The 16,660-nt window shown below is 43.9% G+C and overlaps 1 protein-coding gene across 1 annotated transcript; it reads right to left on the bottom strand.

The window, feature by feature from the left end:
• Positions 1–4,249: 4,249 nt before the first annotated feature.
• On the bottom strand, positions 4,250–15,931 carry LOC111574984 (coagulation factor X-like). The gene is made up of 9 exons (XM_055008580.1): positions 15,778–15,931; positions 14,224–14,384; positions 9,869–9,893; positions 9,611–9,724; positions 7,856–7,987; positions 7,414–7,727; positions 7,160–7,277; positions 6,062–6,249; positions 4,250–5,562 (listed from the first exon to the last, which is right to left on the bottom strand). Exons 1-9 carry the CDS (start codon positions 15,836–15,838, stop codon positions 5,140–5,142), a joined length of 1,536 nt encoding a protein of 511 aa, XP_054864555.1. The 5' UTR covers positions 15,839–15,931; the 3' UTR covers positions 4,250–5,139.
• Positions 15,932–16,660: the final 729 nt, after the last annotated feature.

Here is a 16,660-nt window from a genome sequence, read left to right as displayed (position 1 = left end):
TTGGGCTACAAAAGAGTCCCTCATCCTGTTTGATTTGGCCTTTGACACTCTAAATCTCCTGCCAGAGGCTAGGAGCTCAAACTCAGTGTGGAGAGGATGTTCAGGACACTGTGTGATGTCCTGAGCCTTAGAGTTCACTCTCTTCAGATATGTTGTTGACAGGTCTGGTAATGTGACACCTATGATTTTACTACTTGTTCTAACCTTTTTCTGTTTTCTAATGAAAGACTGCCAAACCATGTGATGATGGCAAAGGTCAGGACAGATTCAACCATGGAATGGTAGAACATTGCCAACAGTTTGGAGCATACCCTGAACCTGTTGAGCGTCCGGAGAAAGTGCAGTCGCTGCTGTGATTTTTTGTACACAACATCTGTGTTTTCATTAAAAGAGAGCTTACTGTCTATGACGACACCAAGGTACTTAAAGCTGGTGACGCGCTCCACTGTCTCCCCCTTGATCACAGTTAAAAATGGTGGTTTTGGTTTCCTTCTAAAATCTATGCACGTCCTTGGTTTTGGTAAAAATGAGTCGTCGCACCAGTGAATAAAATCATCCACCACTGGCCCCGGGGCTGTGTCCTCTCCTTGTAACAAGCTCACTATGACAGTGTCATCAGCAAACTTCAGAATATGTCTTCCTGAATGTAAACTTCTACAGTCATCAGTGTACAGGATGTATAAGATGGGTGAGAGGACAGAGTCCTGTGGAGAACCAGTGGAGGAGAGGAGGATGTCTGACAGAGCACCACTGACTCTCACACATTGTGATCTGTTTGTTAAAAAATCTAAAATCCAGCCAACGATACCAGGACCCAACTTAAAATTTGATAATAATTTAGAAGCTAAAATATGGGGCTGGATTGTGTTAAAAGCAGAAGTAAAATCTAAAAACAGTAGATGTGCGTGGGTGGCTGGGCCTTCGAGGTGTTTAAAAAGAAAGTTAAGAAGAGTTAAAACCGCATCATCCACGCCTCTTTTAGTCCTGTATGCAAATTGCAAAGGGTCTAAAATGTCCTCCACAGCCTCCACCAACTCTCTCTTGATTAATTTTTCAAAGGCCTTCAGGGCTATGGGTCTGTAATCATTAATTGACTTGGGGAATTTTACTTTAGCCACAGGCACAACTGTTGACCTTTTCCACAGTTCGGGGACCGTCTGCTGCTCCAAGGAGCATTTAAATATGTGATGAAAAACAAGAGACAGTTGATCTGAACAGTGTCTGAGGAGGTTACCAGAGATGTTATCAAGATCTGGGCTTTTGTTGGTTTTGGTTTTGCTGAATACGATCCTAACATCTTCAACACTAAAATCAAGATTAAAATTAGAATTAAAAATGGGCTCTGTGATAGAGGCAGTTTCAAACCTTATCTGATCTACTTTCTCTCTAAAAGCATCTGAGTCAAACCTGAGATAAAAACGATTAAAATGATCAGCTAGCTCCTTGTCTGAATTAAAACCATTTAATCTGACTGACTGTTCTCTAACATTTTAGTGCCTGTCATGGTTGACATGCCATTCCAGACACTTTTAAGGTCCCTGCTGTTAAATTTCTGTTCAATTTTGTCTTTATACCTTAGTTTAGCTTTTTAAATTTCTGCTCTGACCAATCTTTTTGCCTCTCTGTTCTCCACAACACTGCCCTTTTTAAATAAATCATGTTTCATCTTTATCATTTCCTGTAAGGACTTGTTTATCCAGGGCTTATTGTTGGGGAAGACTTTGACCTGTTGTGTAGGGATACAAGACTCTTCACAAAAAGTTATATAGCTACACACAGTAGAGGTAAGTTCGTGTATGTCCATGGTACTTGAAGGGCTCTGGGGTCCGTCTGGCTGAGAAAACACAGATCAATCAGTACAGTCCAGGCATCCCTGCAAGCACTGGACAGCATCTGGAGACCACACCTTAACAAACTTAAATTTGGCAGCCTCCCTCTTTAACACAGTCTTATAGGCAGGCTCCAGCAGAATGGTGTTGTGGTCTGAGGATCCTAAGGGAGGCAGTGTGGACGATCTAAAAGCATCTTTGATGGACCCACAGCAGAGATCAAGAGCCTTATTAAAACGGGTTGGACAGGTGATATACTGATAAAAGTGAGTCAGAGCTGATGTCAGTTTGCACTGATTAAAATCCCCAAGAATAAAAACAGGAGCATCCAGACACAATGATTGTAGTCCCTCTGTGGAGTGTCTGATCACTTGTGCTGCATTTTGGTGTTGGCTTTAGGGTGAATATAGACCACAGTGATAAAGATTTGGGGGAATTCTCTTGGGAGATAAAACAGGCAGACTGACACAGACAGCAGTTCAATGTCAGGGGTGCATATTCTTTCCCTAATAGTGATGTTGTTGCACCACCTTTGATTGACATAGAGGAAGACCCCGCCTCCATGGGATTTCCCCGTGACGTCACTGCCTCTATCTGTGTGGAAGGGAGTCCCGAAGCCATCAAGGAGTAGGTCTGAGTCAGGATCGCTGTTAGAGAGCCAGGTTTCAGTCAGGGCCAGCACACAGGTGTTCCTGTACAGGTGGAGATGGTGCACGTTGGCCTGGAGCTCATCCGTTGTGTTACGGAGGGTCTGCACATTAGCCAGGATCATTGTTGGAAGCAGGATGCGGTTCAGTTTTTGACGCCTCAGCCTCAGCTCTTACCCCGCTTCCGTCTTTTAGCGTGCTTAAAACTGTCATTGAGTCTATAAATGGAGTTATTTTTCAGGTGCAGAACAAGCGAATCTGATAGAGGTTGAAGTTTGTTCAAATGCAGCAACATGCTCTTGGTGTATAGTAGTTTGGAGGAGACATCAGGCTGCAGGTGGTGACAGAAGTCATTGACAGCCAGTGAAATGGAGATTGTAGTCCACCAAATGAATGCGAATAACAGCTCCATTTCCAGTTATCCTTCAGTGTGTATGTCCAGAGATTGTCCAAGACAGGTGACAAACTAGTGGCGCAGCCAAGATCAGGACGATTACCTGATCAAACAGACTCACACAACCAGCACACAGACGTTCACCCTCCTGCTGGTCGCTACACCAGCAGCGCCCTCACATGTGGTTTTATGGACATTAAAGCTGCCACAATAAAATATTGGCTCTGATACATCTGATAAACTGGACATAGTTCACTTTTTTAGACACACACACACATACACACACACACACACACACACGCACACACACACACACACACACACACACACACACACACACACACACACACTCTGCCGTCCACAGCTCTGACTGACAGCTGCTTACAGTCAGTTTAACTGTTTAACTGCTGCAGATTTACTGAAGGTCTCTTTTATCACATCTCTGATTGTTTTTCTTCAGTTTTTCTGAGTTCCTGAGTTCCTCTAAAGAGTTAAATCAGTTCTCAGGTTGTTCTGGACTTTGTTCTGGAAGAACTTCAAACAAGCAGCGACCTCTGAAACTGTTTATTTGATGTAAACAAGGATTTATCAGCAGATTAATCATTTAATGGGTTCAGGTTTGGAGCTGAAGCTCAGAGATCCAGGAGCTGCGACTGCCTCTGATTTACACTGCAGCAGTTCTTTTTCTTCTTCTTCTTCTTCTTCTTATTATTATTATTATCCATCCATCCATTATCTATACACCGCTTAATCCTCACTAGGGTCATGGGGGGGCTGGAGTCTATCCCAGCTGACTCAGGTGAAGGCAGGGGACACCCTAGACAGGTCACCAGTCTGTCACAGGGCTACATACAGAGACAAACAATCACTCTCACATTCACACCTACGGGCAATTTAGAATGATCAATTAACCTCAGCATGTTTTTGGACTGTGGGAGGAAGCCGGAGTACCCGGAGAAAACCCACGCATGCACAGGGAGAACATGCAAACTCCATGCAGAAAGATCCCGGGAAAGCCGGGACGTGAACCAGGGATCTTCTAGCTGCAAGGTGAAAGTGCTAACCACTACACCACTGTGCAGCCCCCTTATTATTATTATTATTATTATTATTATTATTATTATTATTATTATTATTATTATTATTATTATTATTATTATTATTATTATTATTATTATTATTATTATTATTATTACTAATGAACACTGAAGCTTTTTTCTTCACATCTTTTAAACCGAGGTTGTGAAGTTCAGGTTTTCATTAAACATTTTCTCTTTCATGCTGGAAAGCCAGAATCATTTCATCCATAACTTTTTACAGTTGGACATAATAATGGTCTGCCTTTGTTCTAAAGTTCTCCATGATGCTGATCAGAAACGTTTGGTTCTCACTGTCTGTCTTTATTTTCATATTCAGTTCATTTCAGGCAAAAATGAAAGAAAAAACACAACAAACAGGCGTTTGGTTGACAGAAGATTAAAGATGAAACTAAGTTCTACTGGAAGCTGCTGGATTCAGTTTAACATGTGATGAAATATGTGGAAGTAGAACATATTCACCGTCAGACATCTCAAACTAGAGCCAAGAACCGGTTCTGGTTGAAGAAACAACAGACTGGTTTCATGTTTTAAAATAAACAGTTTGCCCATTTTTTTCTGCTTGATGAGGAAACAGATTCTTCTCCAGATGTTTTCACCGACAGTTCTGCTGCCTCACGTCAAGAACCACGTAGAACATGTCAAGAACCACGTAGAACATATCAAGAACCACGTAGAACATGTCAAGAACCACGTAGAACATATCAAGAACCACGTAGAACATGTCAAGAACCCAGAGAAGAACCTGGAGAACTTCACCAGCTGCTGACTGGACCAAAGTCAACATTGGTTCTGTGATTCAGATATGATCTGTCCTGCAGCTGTACTGACGTGTTACAGGCGTGTAGTAGACGTGTTACATGTGTTGCAGGAGACATGCTAAAGGTGTGTTGTAGTAGACATGTTACAGGCATGTTGTAGTAGACATGTGACAGGCATGTAATACATGTGTTGCGTGTGTTGTAGTAGACGTGTTACAGGCGTTACAGGCATTACAGAGTATTACAGACATGTTACAGGTGTGTTGTAGTAGCTGTGTTACAGACATGTTGTACTAGATATGTTACAGACATGTACTAGATGTGTTATAAGCGTGTTGTAATAGATGTGTTACAGGCATTATAGAGTATTACAGAGTATTACAGACATGTTACAGGTGTGTTCCAGGCGTGTCACATGACCAGCCTCTTGATGGCGCCATGGTTCCTCTTCCTGCGGGCTCCGTTCTTGTCCTGGGGAACCAGCCGGTTGATGCCCTCTCGGATCCAGCGGGTGAACTTGGACACCTGGGTGTAGATGCCGTACTTCCCCCTGCGGGCACAGCCTTCGCCCCAGCTCACGATGCCCGTCACGAAGTAGGTGTCCCGGTAGCGTGTGACGTGCGGTCCACCGCCGTCACCCTGACAGGCATCCTTGGCGATGGAGTCATACCCGGCGCAGAACATGCGGGTGGAGATCCTCAGAGCCGTGGACTCTAAGCAGATCCGTCGATCGACGTATGGAACCGTGAGGCGCTGCAGGATGGTGGACGTCTGCCGACCTTCACGCAGACGCCCAAAACCGCTGACTATCCCATCGGGCTGATTCATCAGGACCTGAGAGGACCAAGGAGTAGCCCCACATTACTGTCAGAACCCAGCTGAACCTCACCTCAACTACCTCTGAAGATCATCTCCAGAAGTTTCAAGAACTCTCAGAGTTTTTAACGATGTGCAGGATCCAAGAAGAACTGCTGCTCTATCGCAGAACCACCATGGTTCTTCTCAGATGATAAACTCTGGAACTAAAATCTCCTCATACTCTAGATGTTTCTCCAGACGTTTCCTCTCTGCTCACCAACTTCTCTTTTGGTGTCTCATTTTGGAGCTTTTAAGTCCTGTTTGTGTTGTTTTGGAGCTTCTACATCTCATTTGTGTTGTTTTGGACCTTCTAAGTCCTGTTTGTGTGGTTTTGGACCTTCTGATTCCTTTGTGCTTCATTAAACATGTAAATATGAATGACTTCACATTTACTGACATAAAACAGCAGAACAAACACTGGTTGTGTCCAGGCTAAGCTAGCATCATGAGAACATCAGCTGGTTTGGAGGTTCACCTTTTCGGCGAAGTCCTGCTCAGGTAAGCAGGCCGGCAGGATGTACCTGCTGAACTTTATGGGCGTGGCCAGTTTGATGAGGGCGATGTCGTTGTGGTAGGTGTTGGGTTGGTACCTGAGGTGGGTCACGATGGTCTCCACCGTGTGGGTGACTTCGTTGCCATCATTCACCAACGTGTCGAACTCACCTGGAACAACCGAGAGGTGAGTCTCTGATCATTAAATAAAAACCACTGATGTTCAGACAATTTCTGAGAAGATTCTGACTCACTTTACCCCACTGAGGATCATTTTAAAACACTGTGGACTCATTTCTACCCACTGTAGATCATTTTAACCCACTGTGGATTCATTCATCCCACTCTGGACTCATTATAACCCACTATAGACTCATTTTAACCCACTGTGAGTTAATTTTAACCCACTCTGCACTCATTTTAACCCACTGTGGACTCATTTTAACCCATTGTGGACTCATTTTAACCCACTCTGCACTCATTTTAACCCACTGTGGACTCATTTTAACCCACTGTGGACTCATTTTAACCCACTCTGCACTCATTTTAACCCACTGTGGACTCATTTTAACCCACTGTGGACTCATTTTAACCCACTGTGGATTCATTTTAACCCACTGTGGATTCATTTTAACCCACTGTGGACTCATTTTAACCCACTGTGGACTCATTTTAACTCATTGTGGATTCATTTTAACCCACTGTGGACTCATTTTAACCCACTGTGGACTCATTTTAACCCACTGTGGATTAATTTTAACCCACTGTGGACTCATTTTAACCCACTGTGGACTCATTTTAACTCATTGTGGATTCATTTTAACCCACTGTGGACTCATTTTAACCCACTGTGGACTCATTTTAACCCACTGTGGATTCATTTTAACCCATTGTGGATTCATTTTAACCCACTGTGGATTCATTTTAACCCACTGTGGATTCATTTTAACCCACTGTGGACTCATTTTTGCTCACTGATCTCAAACGTTTTGTGATGAATTAATAATTATTGCTTTTCTGACTTGCTGAGCCACAGACGGTGCTTCCAGTGTGCCGGCCTGTGATTGGCTGTTGAACCTACCAAGCTTGACATAGATGTACCGTGATTTGTTCACGCAGTGGGCGGCGGTCAGGATGATGTATTCGTTGAGGATCGTTCCACCACAGAACCCCTGGTCGTCCTCGTTGAGGAGCAGAGCCTGGGAAGATAAAAACACCATTTTTGATGTAGAATGAAGCTGATTGGTGGAAACATCCGCTACAGCTGGAAACACTTGGTCCTGATTGGCTGGCAGGTGTTCTGTCCGGTATCTGCTCAGCCAGGTGAGTCTTTACCTGCCATGGACATTCTCCAGGTGGACAGTCCTCTCCGTTGACAATGCGATTCATTCCGGGAATCTGAGAGATGATCGTCTGCTCGGTGACTCTCGGTAAGACCATCTCTGCTGAGGACAGAACGTCCAGAACGTCTCGCTGCTCGGTGCCGTTGACGGTAGCGTTCAGACCCGTCATGTTCTCCACCGTCACGTTCTCCATTGTCATGTTCTCCACCGTCACGTTCTCCTCCATCACATTGGCCGTCATCTTCCCCTTGTACTTGAAGACGCTTCGGACGTTTTCCGTGATGAGGGCACCACATTTGAATTTCTCTGTAGGAGTTGGAGAGAAGTTTAGAGGATTTTTAAGGAGTTTCTTCACTGAAAGAACCTTGAGGTGGGATTGAGAACAAACTGGAGAACATGGCTGCCGTCAGACCTCCTCGGTTCCTGAGTCTCACCATTGGAGTTGCAGGATTTATTGTCCGATGCTAGGAAGTATCCATCAGCGCAGGAACACTGGACGCTGCCTTGGACCACGTTGCAGAAATGTTCACAGCCGCCGTTGTTGTTCTCGCAGAGTACAGGAATAACTGCAAAACAGAAGAAACACAGTTTAAACCACCAGAGGAGCACCAGGATCTTCTGTCTACAGCACCTGGACCTTCTGTCCACAGCACCTGGACCTTCTGGCTAGAGCACCTGGATCTTCTGTCCACAGCACCTGGACCTTCTGGCTACAGCACCTGGACCTTCTGTCCACAGCACCTGGACCTTCTGGCTAGAGCACCTGGATCTTCTGTCCACAGCACCTGGACCTTCTGTCCACATCACCTGGACCTTCTGTCTACAGCACCTGGACCTTCTGTCCACATCACCTGGACCTTCTGTCTACAGCACCTGGACCTTCTGTCCACAGCACCTGGACCTTCTGTCCACATCACCTGGACCTTCTGTCTACAGCACCTGGACCTTCTGTCCACAGCACCTGGACTTTCTGTCCACAGCACCTGGACCTTCGGTCTACAGCACCTGGACCTTCTGTCTATAGCACCTGGACCTTCTGGCTACAGCACCTGGACCTTCTGTCTGGACCCTGTTCCTCATTCTTATTGGTTTTAAATGAATGTTGGTACTTCTCTGAGAACCTGGACTCACTGCCGTCCATCTCCTACTTATCTGGGTTAGTCTCCATGGCAGCAGATTAGACAGATCTTTCCAGATGTTTCTCTCTTCAGTGAAACTCTGTCTTCAGGCCAGATGAGATATGTAACTCCTTACATTACCTGCACTACCTGCAGAGTTGTGGTTCTACCTGAGTTCTCCTCCCAGCTGGAAACCTCCAAAGAAGGAGGATCCTGATGTTGAACCACCTCAGCTGGATCCTTGTAGAAGAAGAAGAAGTGTTTCTACTCTGAACTCTTCAACTTCTTTAGGACTCAGTTCAGAAACCCCTAAAGCTCATTTCAGCTGCTCCTTTGGTTCTCTAACCAGATCTAATGATCACAGGAGAACAGTGGAACACAGACCGACTGTTAAGTTGAAAATTTTACCTTCATCATGAAGGTCTGTTAAACACCTTCATCACTGCTGAGGCTGAACTGATCCATCCAACCATCTCATTACATCTAACCATCACTCTGAAGAAGGTCCTCAGATACTGAAACTCCTTCACTTCCAACCGGAGGAACAATCTACTGGGTTCTGTCAGAGAACCTGATAGAAGCAACAGAACCCACACACTCTGAAGTTCTGATCTCCTTCAGATCCATGAATCTACGGATCCACGAACATTACAAACAGATCGGAGACGGTTGTACACTCCAGGAGAACCTTTTATGGGGTTCCCTAGAGAACACAGTTGTAGGTCTAACTCCCATAATCCCCTCAGCAGCTCTGCGGGATAAACTGTTCCACACCCATGAAGAAATGACACGGTTCCTCCTGAATCTGAGGTTTGACAAGAGATCACATATCTCATCTGGCCTGAGAACACCTCAGGTTCCCCCAGGAACCAAATACTTCTGGTAAAGAAACATCTGGAATGATCTACTGCCACCAAGAGAGTCTGGATCAGACGATGGATGGAAGTTCTCCAAGACTGTGATGAAACCTTTATTAATACCCAACCTGACCTCCAACAGAACCTTTGATTAAAGGTATGTTCTGCTGCAGAACCTTTGATTAAATGAATGTGCGTTCAGAGTTGTTCTCACCGACTTGGCAGTTGAAGCCCTTGTAGCCCTGCTGGCAGGAGCAGTTGTAGGTTCCAATCCCGTCTTTGCAGAGTCCCCCATTAGCACACGGCTGCGACTCGCAGGCGTCGCCATCTGCAGCACCAACACAGCAGGTTCAGTTTGTTCTGCTGAAGAAGAACACTGGTACTGCACCATGTTCTCACCAGAGACCAGAACACACAAACTTTAGAACTTAAACATCTTTACGTTTCAGGGTTTCTAAAAGAACTTCCTTACCCACATATTTGGCCCAGAAGTCATTCTGAAATAGAAAAACATAAAATAAGATGGTTTTGAACAACTTCAGACCTGATCAGAACATTTTAGTTTATCAGAAACTAAGCAGACTAGGGTTCTGGTTAGAACTCTAGTCTGTTCTATAGGATTCTGGTTAGAACTCTAATCTGTCTGTTCTACATGTTGGATTTAGTTCCAAGTCAGTCAGTAGAATCCACCAAGAAATGCTTCAAAACCCCAACATTCAATTTTGTGTTTCTAACCTAATAGGCAACAGAAAAAGAAAGGTGGCTATGTCAAGACACAAAAAGAAAAAGCCTTCAAATATAGTACATATTGTTTGTGAGCCACAAACAACTCCTGCTCACAAGGCAGGCAAAACTCCCCAAACATTAAAGATGGCTCTATTAAATATTAGATCTTTAGCAGGGAAGACATTTTTAATCAATGATTTTATTATTGAGCACAATCTTGATTTTATGTTTTTAACTGAAACTTGGTTAGACCAAAATAACAGTGCAGCAGTTCTCATCGAGTCGACCCCTCCCAACTTCACTTTTATCAGTGAGGCCAGGGTGCAAAAGAGAGGGGGCGGTGTTGCAATTTTATTCAATGAATCGTTTCAATATCAGCAATTATCCTCTGAACATTTCTCCTCGTTTGAGTACGTAGCTCTTCAGCTGAAGTCCTCATCTCGAGTTGTGCTACTTAATATTTACAGGCCTCCTAAATACTGTGCAAACTTTTTTGATGATTTTAGTGAACTGCTGTCTATGATCTGCATTGATTTTGACTGTGTAATTATTGCTGGTGACTTCAACATTCATGTTGACAGTCCTCAGGACAAAGGGACTAAAGACCTGCGTAACACTCTTGACAACTTTGGGCTGGTCCAGCATGTAACAGAGGCCACACATGACAAAGGGCATACGTTAGACCTACTTATCTCCAAGGGTCTGAGTACTTCCAATGTCACAGTGTCTGATGTTGGCCTTTCTGATCATTCCTGTGTTTTCTTTGAGAGCACCGTCTCAGTGCAATCGACAGTTTTTACAGAGGTAACCAAAAAACGGTGTATTACTGAAAGCACCTCTGAGATATTTAACCAGGCTTTCTCTTCAACACCAGCTCTGTCTTGGGGTTTAGTCGATGAGCTGATAGGTAGCTTTAATGCTAAAATTGTAAACATTATGGATGCCATTGCTCCAACTAAGGTGAAAGTGATCTCTGGTAAGAAAAAATCTCCATGGAGAAATGCCACACTGGTCAGAAATAACAAAAGAGAGTGTCGGAAAGCTGAACGCAGATGGCGAAAATCAAAACTTCAGGTTCATTATAGCATTTATAAAGAGAAACTGTACACTTACAATTTACAACTGAGGAATGCAAGACAATCTTATTTCGCAGATATAATCACCAAAAACAGTCACAATACACGAGCCTTATTTGCTACTGTGGACAGGCTAACAAACCCTCGTATGTCAGTAGCCCCTGAGTTACATTCTACCAGGGCCTGCAACGACTTTGCATCATTCTTTATAGAGAAAATCCTAAACATTAGACAAGCAGTTAGTGCCTCCACAGCAGGTTCAGGACATGTCCTGTGTCAGCGTAAAACCAATTTAAACACCATGACACAATTTAATCCTATCAATCGCAAAAACCTGGAGGACATTATACATCAACTAAACTCCTCCTCCTGCTGCCTGGATATTCTGCCTACAAGGTTTCTCAAAAAAGTTTCCCAGGTACTGCTGACAGATCTTTTGTGGATTGTGAACTTGTCTCTTACGTCAGGCGTCTTTCCTCAGGCTTTAAAAACTGCTGTAATTAAGCCACTTCTAAAAAAGAGCAACCTCGACAAGTCACAAATGAACAGCTACAGACCAATCTCTAATCTCCCATTTTTAAGTAAGATCATTGAAAAAGCAGTTTTTCAACAGCTAAACAATTACCTAACAAAAAGTAACAGTTTCAATGTTTTTCAGTCAGGTTTTTGGCAGCATCACAGCACTGAGACAGCCCTTATTAAGGTGATTAATGACATCCGCTTAAGTACAGACAGCGGCAGGATGACAGTCTTAGTGCTGCTGGATCTAAGTGCTGCGTTTGACACAGTCGACCACAATATACTACTCAACCGACTGGAGAACTGGGTGGGACAGTCCGGCACAGTACTAAACTGGTTCAAATCTTACCTAAAAGACAGGAATTACTTTGTGTCTATAGGTAACTTTAGGTCTGAACAGACAGCAATTACATGTAGAGTTCTGCAAGGTTCCATCCTGGGGCCTCTTCTGTTTAACATCTACATGCTCCCACTGGCCCAAACTATTGAAAACAATAACATAAGTTACCATAGCTATGCAGATGACACGCAGATTTACATTACAATGTTCCCAGGAGACCATGGCCCTGTACAGGTGCTGGGAAAGTGTATTGAACAGATAAATGAGTGCTTGTGTCAGAACTTTCTTCAGCTAAATAAAGACAAAACTGAGTTAATGGTTTTTGGAGCCAAGGAGGGGCGATTAAAAGTGAGCTTAGAGCTTCAGTCTCTACAGCTAAAAACCACAGACCAGGCCAGAAATCTGGGTGTGGTGATGGACTCAGAACTCAGCTTTGAAAAACACATCAAAGCAATTACAAAGTCGACTTATTATCACTTAAAAAATATCTCAAGAATTAAAGGACTGATGTCTCAGCAGGACCTGGAAAAGCTCGTCCATGCGTTCATCTTCAGTCGGCTTGATTACTGTAACAGTATCTTACCTAAAAAAACACTCAGACAATTGCAGCTGATCCAAAACTCTGCTGCTCGAGTCCTCACTAAGACCAAGAAAGTAGATCACATCACTCCAGTTCTGAAGTCTTTACACTGGCTTCCTGTCACTCAGAGGGTAGATTTTAAAGTCCTGCTGCTGGTCTACAAAGCTTTAAATGGTTTAGGACCAAATTACATCAGAGACCTCCTGACTCAGTATATACCAACCAGACCACTCAGGTCATCTGGATCAGGTCTTTTATTAGTTCCCAGAGTGAAAACCAAACATGGAGAAGCTGCATTCAGCTTCTATGCTCCGTATATTTGGAACAAACTCCCAGAAAACTGTAGATCAGCTGAAACTCTCAGCACATTTAAGTCCATTCTGAAGACCTACCTGTTCTCAGCTGCTTTTGACTAAGTTCTTCTAACAGTTATTTTAAATCTTATTTTATGACAAACTCTACAGTGTAACTTTTAAAATGTCCTTGCTTCCCAACTTCTGTTTGTGATTCTTTTACTCTTCTGCATCCTTAAATTTTAATGATCTTTTAAATGATTTTATAAATGTGTTTTCTTTCTTTTTATAATTGTGTTTTATCTGCTGTTTTAACATCCTTGTGAAGCACTTTGAATCACCTTGTTGTTGAAATGTGCTTTATAAATAAACTAACTTTAACTTTAACCTACAGAAGATCTGAGAGCTGGACTTAGTTAAACCTGGTTCTACTTGGATGTTTTTTAAAAAGCTATTGGTGTGGTTCTACGTGTCCTGGGAGATTCCTATAGTGTTCTGTTAGCGTGGTTCTATATGTCCTGGGAGGTTCCTATAGTTTCCTGTTAGTGTGGTTCTACGTGTTCTGGGAGATTCCTATAGTGTTCTGTTAGTGTGGTTCTACGTGTCCTGGGAGATTCCTATAGTGTTCTGTTAGCGTGGTTCTATATGTCCTGGGAGGTTCCTATAGTTTCCTGTTAGTGTGGTTCTACGTGTTCTGGGAGATTCCTATAGTGTTCTGTTAGTGTGGTTCTACGTGTCCTGGGAGATTCCTATAGTGTTCTGTTAGCGTGGTTCTATATGTCCTGGGAGGTTCCTATAGTGTTCTGTTAGTGTGGTTCTACGTGTCATGGGAGGTTCCTATAGTGTTCTGTTAGTGTGGTTCTACGTGTCCTTAGAGGTTCCTATAGTGTTCTGGTGGTGTGGTTTTATGTGTTCTGTTGGTGTGGTTCTATGTGTCCTGTTGGTGTGGTTCTACGTGTCCTGTTGGTGTGGTTCTACGTGTCCTGTTGGTGTGGTTCTACGTGTCCTGTTGGTGTGGTTCTACGTGTCCTGTTGGTGTGGTTCTGTGTCCTGTTGGTGTGGTTCTACGTGTCCTGTTGGTGTGGTTCTACGTGTCCTGTTGGTGTGGTTCTACGTGTCCTGTTGGTGTGGTTCTACGTGTCCTGTTGGTGTGGTTCTGTGTCCTGTTGGTGTGGTTCTACGTGTCCTGTTGGTGTGGTTCTATGTGTCCTGTTGGTGTGGTTCTACGTGTCCTGTTGGTGTGGTTCTATGTGTCCTGTTGGTGTGGTTCTATGTGTCCTGGGAGGTTAATACCGTCTTCTCTGTGTCTTCAAAGATCTCCCGGGCTTCCTCCCAGTCGCAGATCTCCTCCATGCATTCTCTCTCCATGTTTCCTTGTTTCATCTCCTCCAGGAAGCTGTTGGCTCTCCTGGATCGGATCAGAACCTGGCTCGCTGCCGGGCCGTCCAGGAACACTGGGGAGAGAACCGAGACATGGAACAATGGGAAGCCACTACTGCAAAAGGTGTTCAGTGTCACCTGGATCTCAAACTATCAGTTATTAACAGTCCTGACAGTGGAGCACGGAGGTGGCGGTATGATGATGCTGATGGCATTTCTGGATGAAGGTCTGAGGATGAACCAGAATACTGGCTGACCAGATGAAGAAGAGGAACATTCCAGCAGGAGAACATCCAGAGAGCATCACACCAGAGCTTCTCCACTAGACCCAAGCGGAACCAGAACGTCAAAAACAAGACGATTATTTTCCAAGTGTCACGGTACATGTGGAGTTTAGAACCCAAAGTGAGAACAGCACAGAGTGGACGGCAGGCAGACTGGATGATTGTACAGCGTTTTATTCACAAAAAATACAACAAAAACTATCAACGCCAACTAAGGCCAAAACTCACTACGGGCAGGTTCTCTCTGAGGGATGGGGCCGGGTCAATCGAAGTGTCACACACCATTGTCTATCTGTGACAAGCAGTAGAAACCCACACTGAACGGTGTGGGGAGACTGTCTGTATGCTGGAGGTGATGAAGATGAGCTGCAGCTGCACAAACCAGCAGATGCTCTCCATCAGTGCTGATCACCTCCAGCAGCTGTGACACCAACACGAGTCAGATTCATTAAAATTAACAAACTTCTACAAAATGACTCAAACATGGTCTGAAATTAGCAGGAAGTCACTCAGAGTGACTTCAGATCAGTTTAAAATGACTTCAGATCATTTTAAAATGACTTCAGATCATTTTAAAATGACTTCAGGTCAGATTAAAATGACTTCAGATCAGATTAAAATGACTTCAGATCAGATTAAAGAGGCTTCAGATCAGTTTAAAATGAATTCAGATCAGATTAAAATGACTTCAGGTCAGTTTAAAATGACTTCAGATAAGTTTTAAATGAATTCAGATCAGATTAAATGACTTCAGATCAGTTTAAAATGACTTAAGATCAGTTTAAAATGAGTTCAGATCAGGTTAAAATGAATTCAGATCAGATTAAATGACTTCAGATCAGTTTTAAATGACTCGTGAGGAGAATGAGTATAAATTGTCTAAATGACATCAGATCAGATTCCTCCAGCTTTGTCCAACAGTTTCCTCACTTTAATTCCTCTGAGTTCCTGCTGTGGATCCTGAATCTAAATACAGTAATCTGAACTGTTAGAAGTAATCTGATTACTGTGAGGGGCTTCAGTTCTTCTTTATCTCAGCAGTGAGATCAACAACATCAGACACAGAACGGATCCACAACCAGCTGCCTTAAAGAACCCGAACCTCCACAACCCTTCAGAACCCTCCAGAACCTGGATCAGAACCCGGATCAGAATCTGGATCAGAACCTGGATCAGAACCTACCGTGAGCGGCGGCCTGCTGGAGCAGCAGGTGGCCCAGAACCAGACGGAAACACCAGAACATGACAGACAGAACTCGGCCTGAAGAACCTCAGAGGGCTGATAGAGTCTGACTGGGAGCAACAGGAGGACGATGACCTGGAGGGGCGGGAGTCAGTTGACCTACTGGGAGGGGGTTATCTGGAGCCACCAGGAAGAGAACTACAGCTCCCAGAATGCCCTGCTGCTAATGTCTAAACATCAGAGAACTACAGCTCCCAGAATGCCCTGCTGCTAATGAAAAACATTACAGAACTACAGCTCCTAGAATGCCCTGCTGCTAATGAAAAAGATTACAGAACTACAGCTCCCAGAATGCCCTGCTGCTAATGCATAATTACAGAACTACAGCTCCCAGAATGCCCTGCTGCTAATGCATAAACATTACAGAACTACAGCTCCCAGAATGCCCTGCTGCTAATGCATAAACATAACAGAACTACAGCTCCCAGAATGCCCTGCTGCTAATGCATAAACATTACAGAACTACAGCTCCCAGAATGCCCTGCTGCTAATGTCTAAACATCAGAGAACTACATCTCCCAGAATGCCCTGCTGCTAATGTATAAACATCAGAGAACTACAGCTCCCAGAATGCCTTGCTGCTAATGTATAAACATTACAGAACTACAGCTCCCAGAATGCCCCGCTGCTAATGTATAAACATGACAGAACTACAGCTCCCAGAATGCCCTGCTGCTAATGTATAAACATTACAGAACTACAGCTCCCAAAATGCCCTGCTGCTAATGTATAAACATTACAGAACTAAGGCTCCCAGAATGCCCTGCTGCTAATGTATAAACATCAGAGAACTACAGCTCCCAGAATGCCCTGCTGCTAATGT

This window comes from Amphiprion ocellaris, chromosome 24, assembly GCF_022539595.1.
Source record: "Amphiprion ocellaris isolate individual 3 ecotype Okinawa chromosome 24, ASM2253959v1, whole genome shotgun sequence".
NCBI lineage: Eukaryota > Metazoa > Chordata > Actinopteri > Pomacentridae > Amphiprion > Amphiprion ocellaris.
Note: the sequence above shows the minus strand (reverse complement) of the source record. Positions and strands in the feature narration are given on the sequence as shown.

Bases quoted from the DNA above. Each gene is read 5' to 3' on its own strand.
- LOC111574984 (XM_055008580.1), bottom strand. From the start codon at position 15,838: ATGTTCTGGTGTTTCCGTCTGGTTCTGGGCCACCTGCTGCTCCAGCAG. The intron at 9,894-14,223 runs GTATTAACCTCC...TTTCTATTTCAG, and splicing joins TTGAAGACACAGAGAAGACG to AATGACTTCTGGGCCAAATA. The intron at 6,250-7,159 runs GTAGGTTCAACA...CGGTTGTTCCAG, and splicing joins GTACATCTATGTCAAGCTTG to GTGAGTTCGACACGTTGGTG.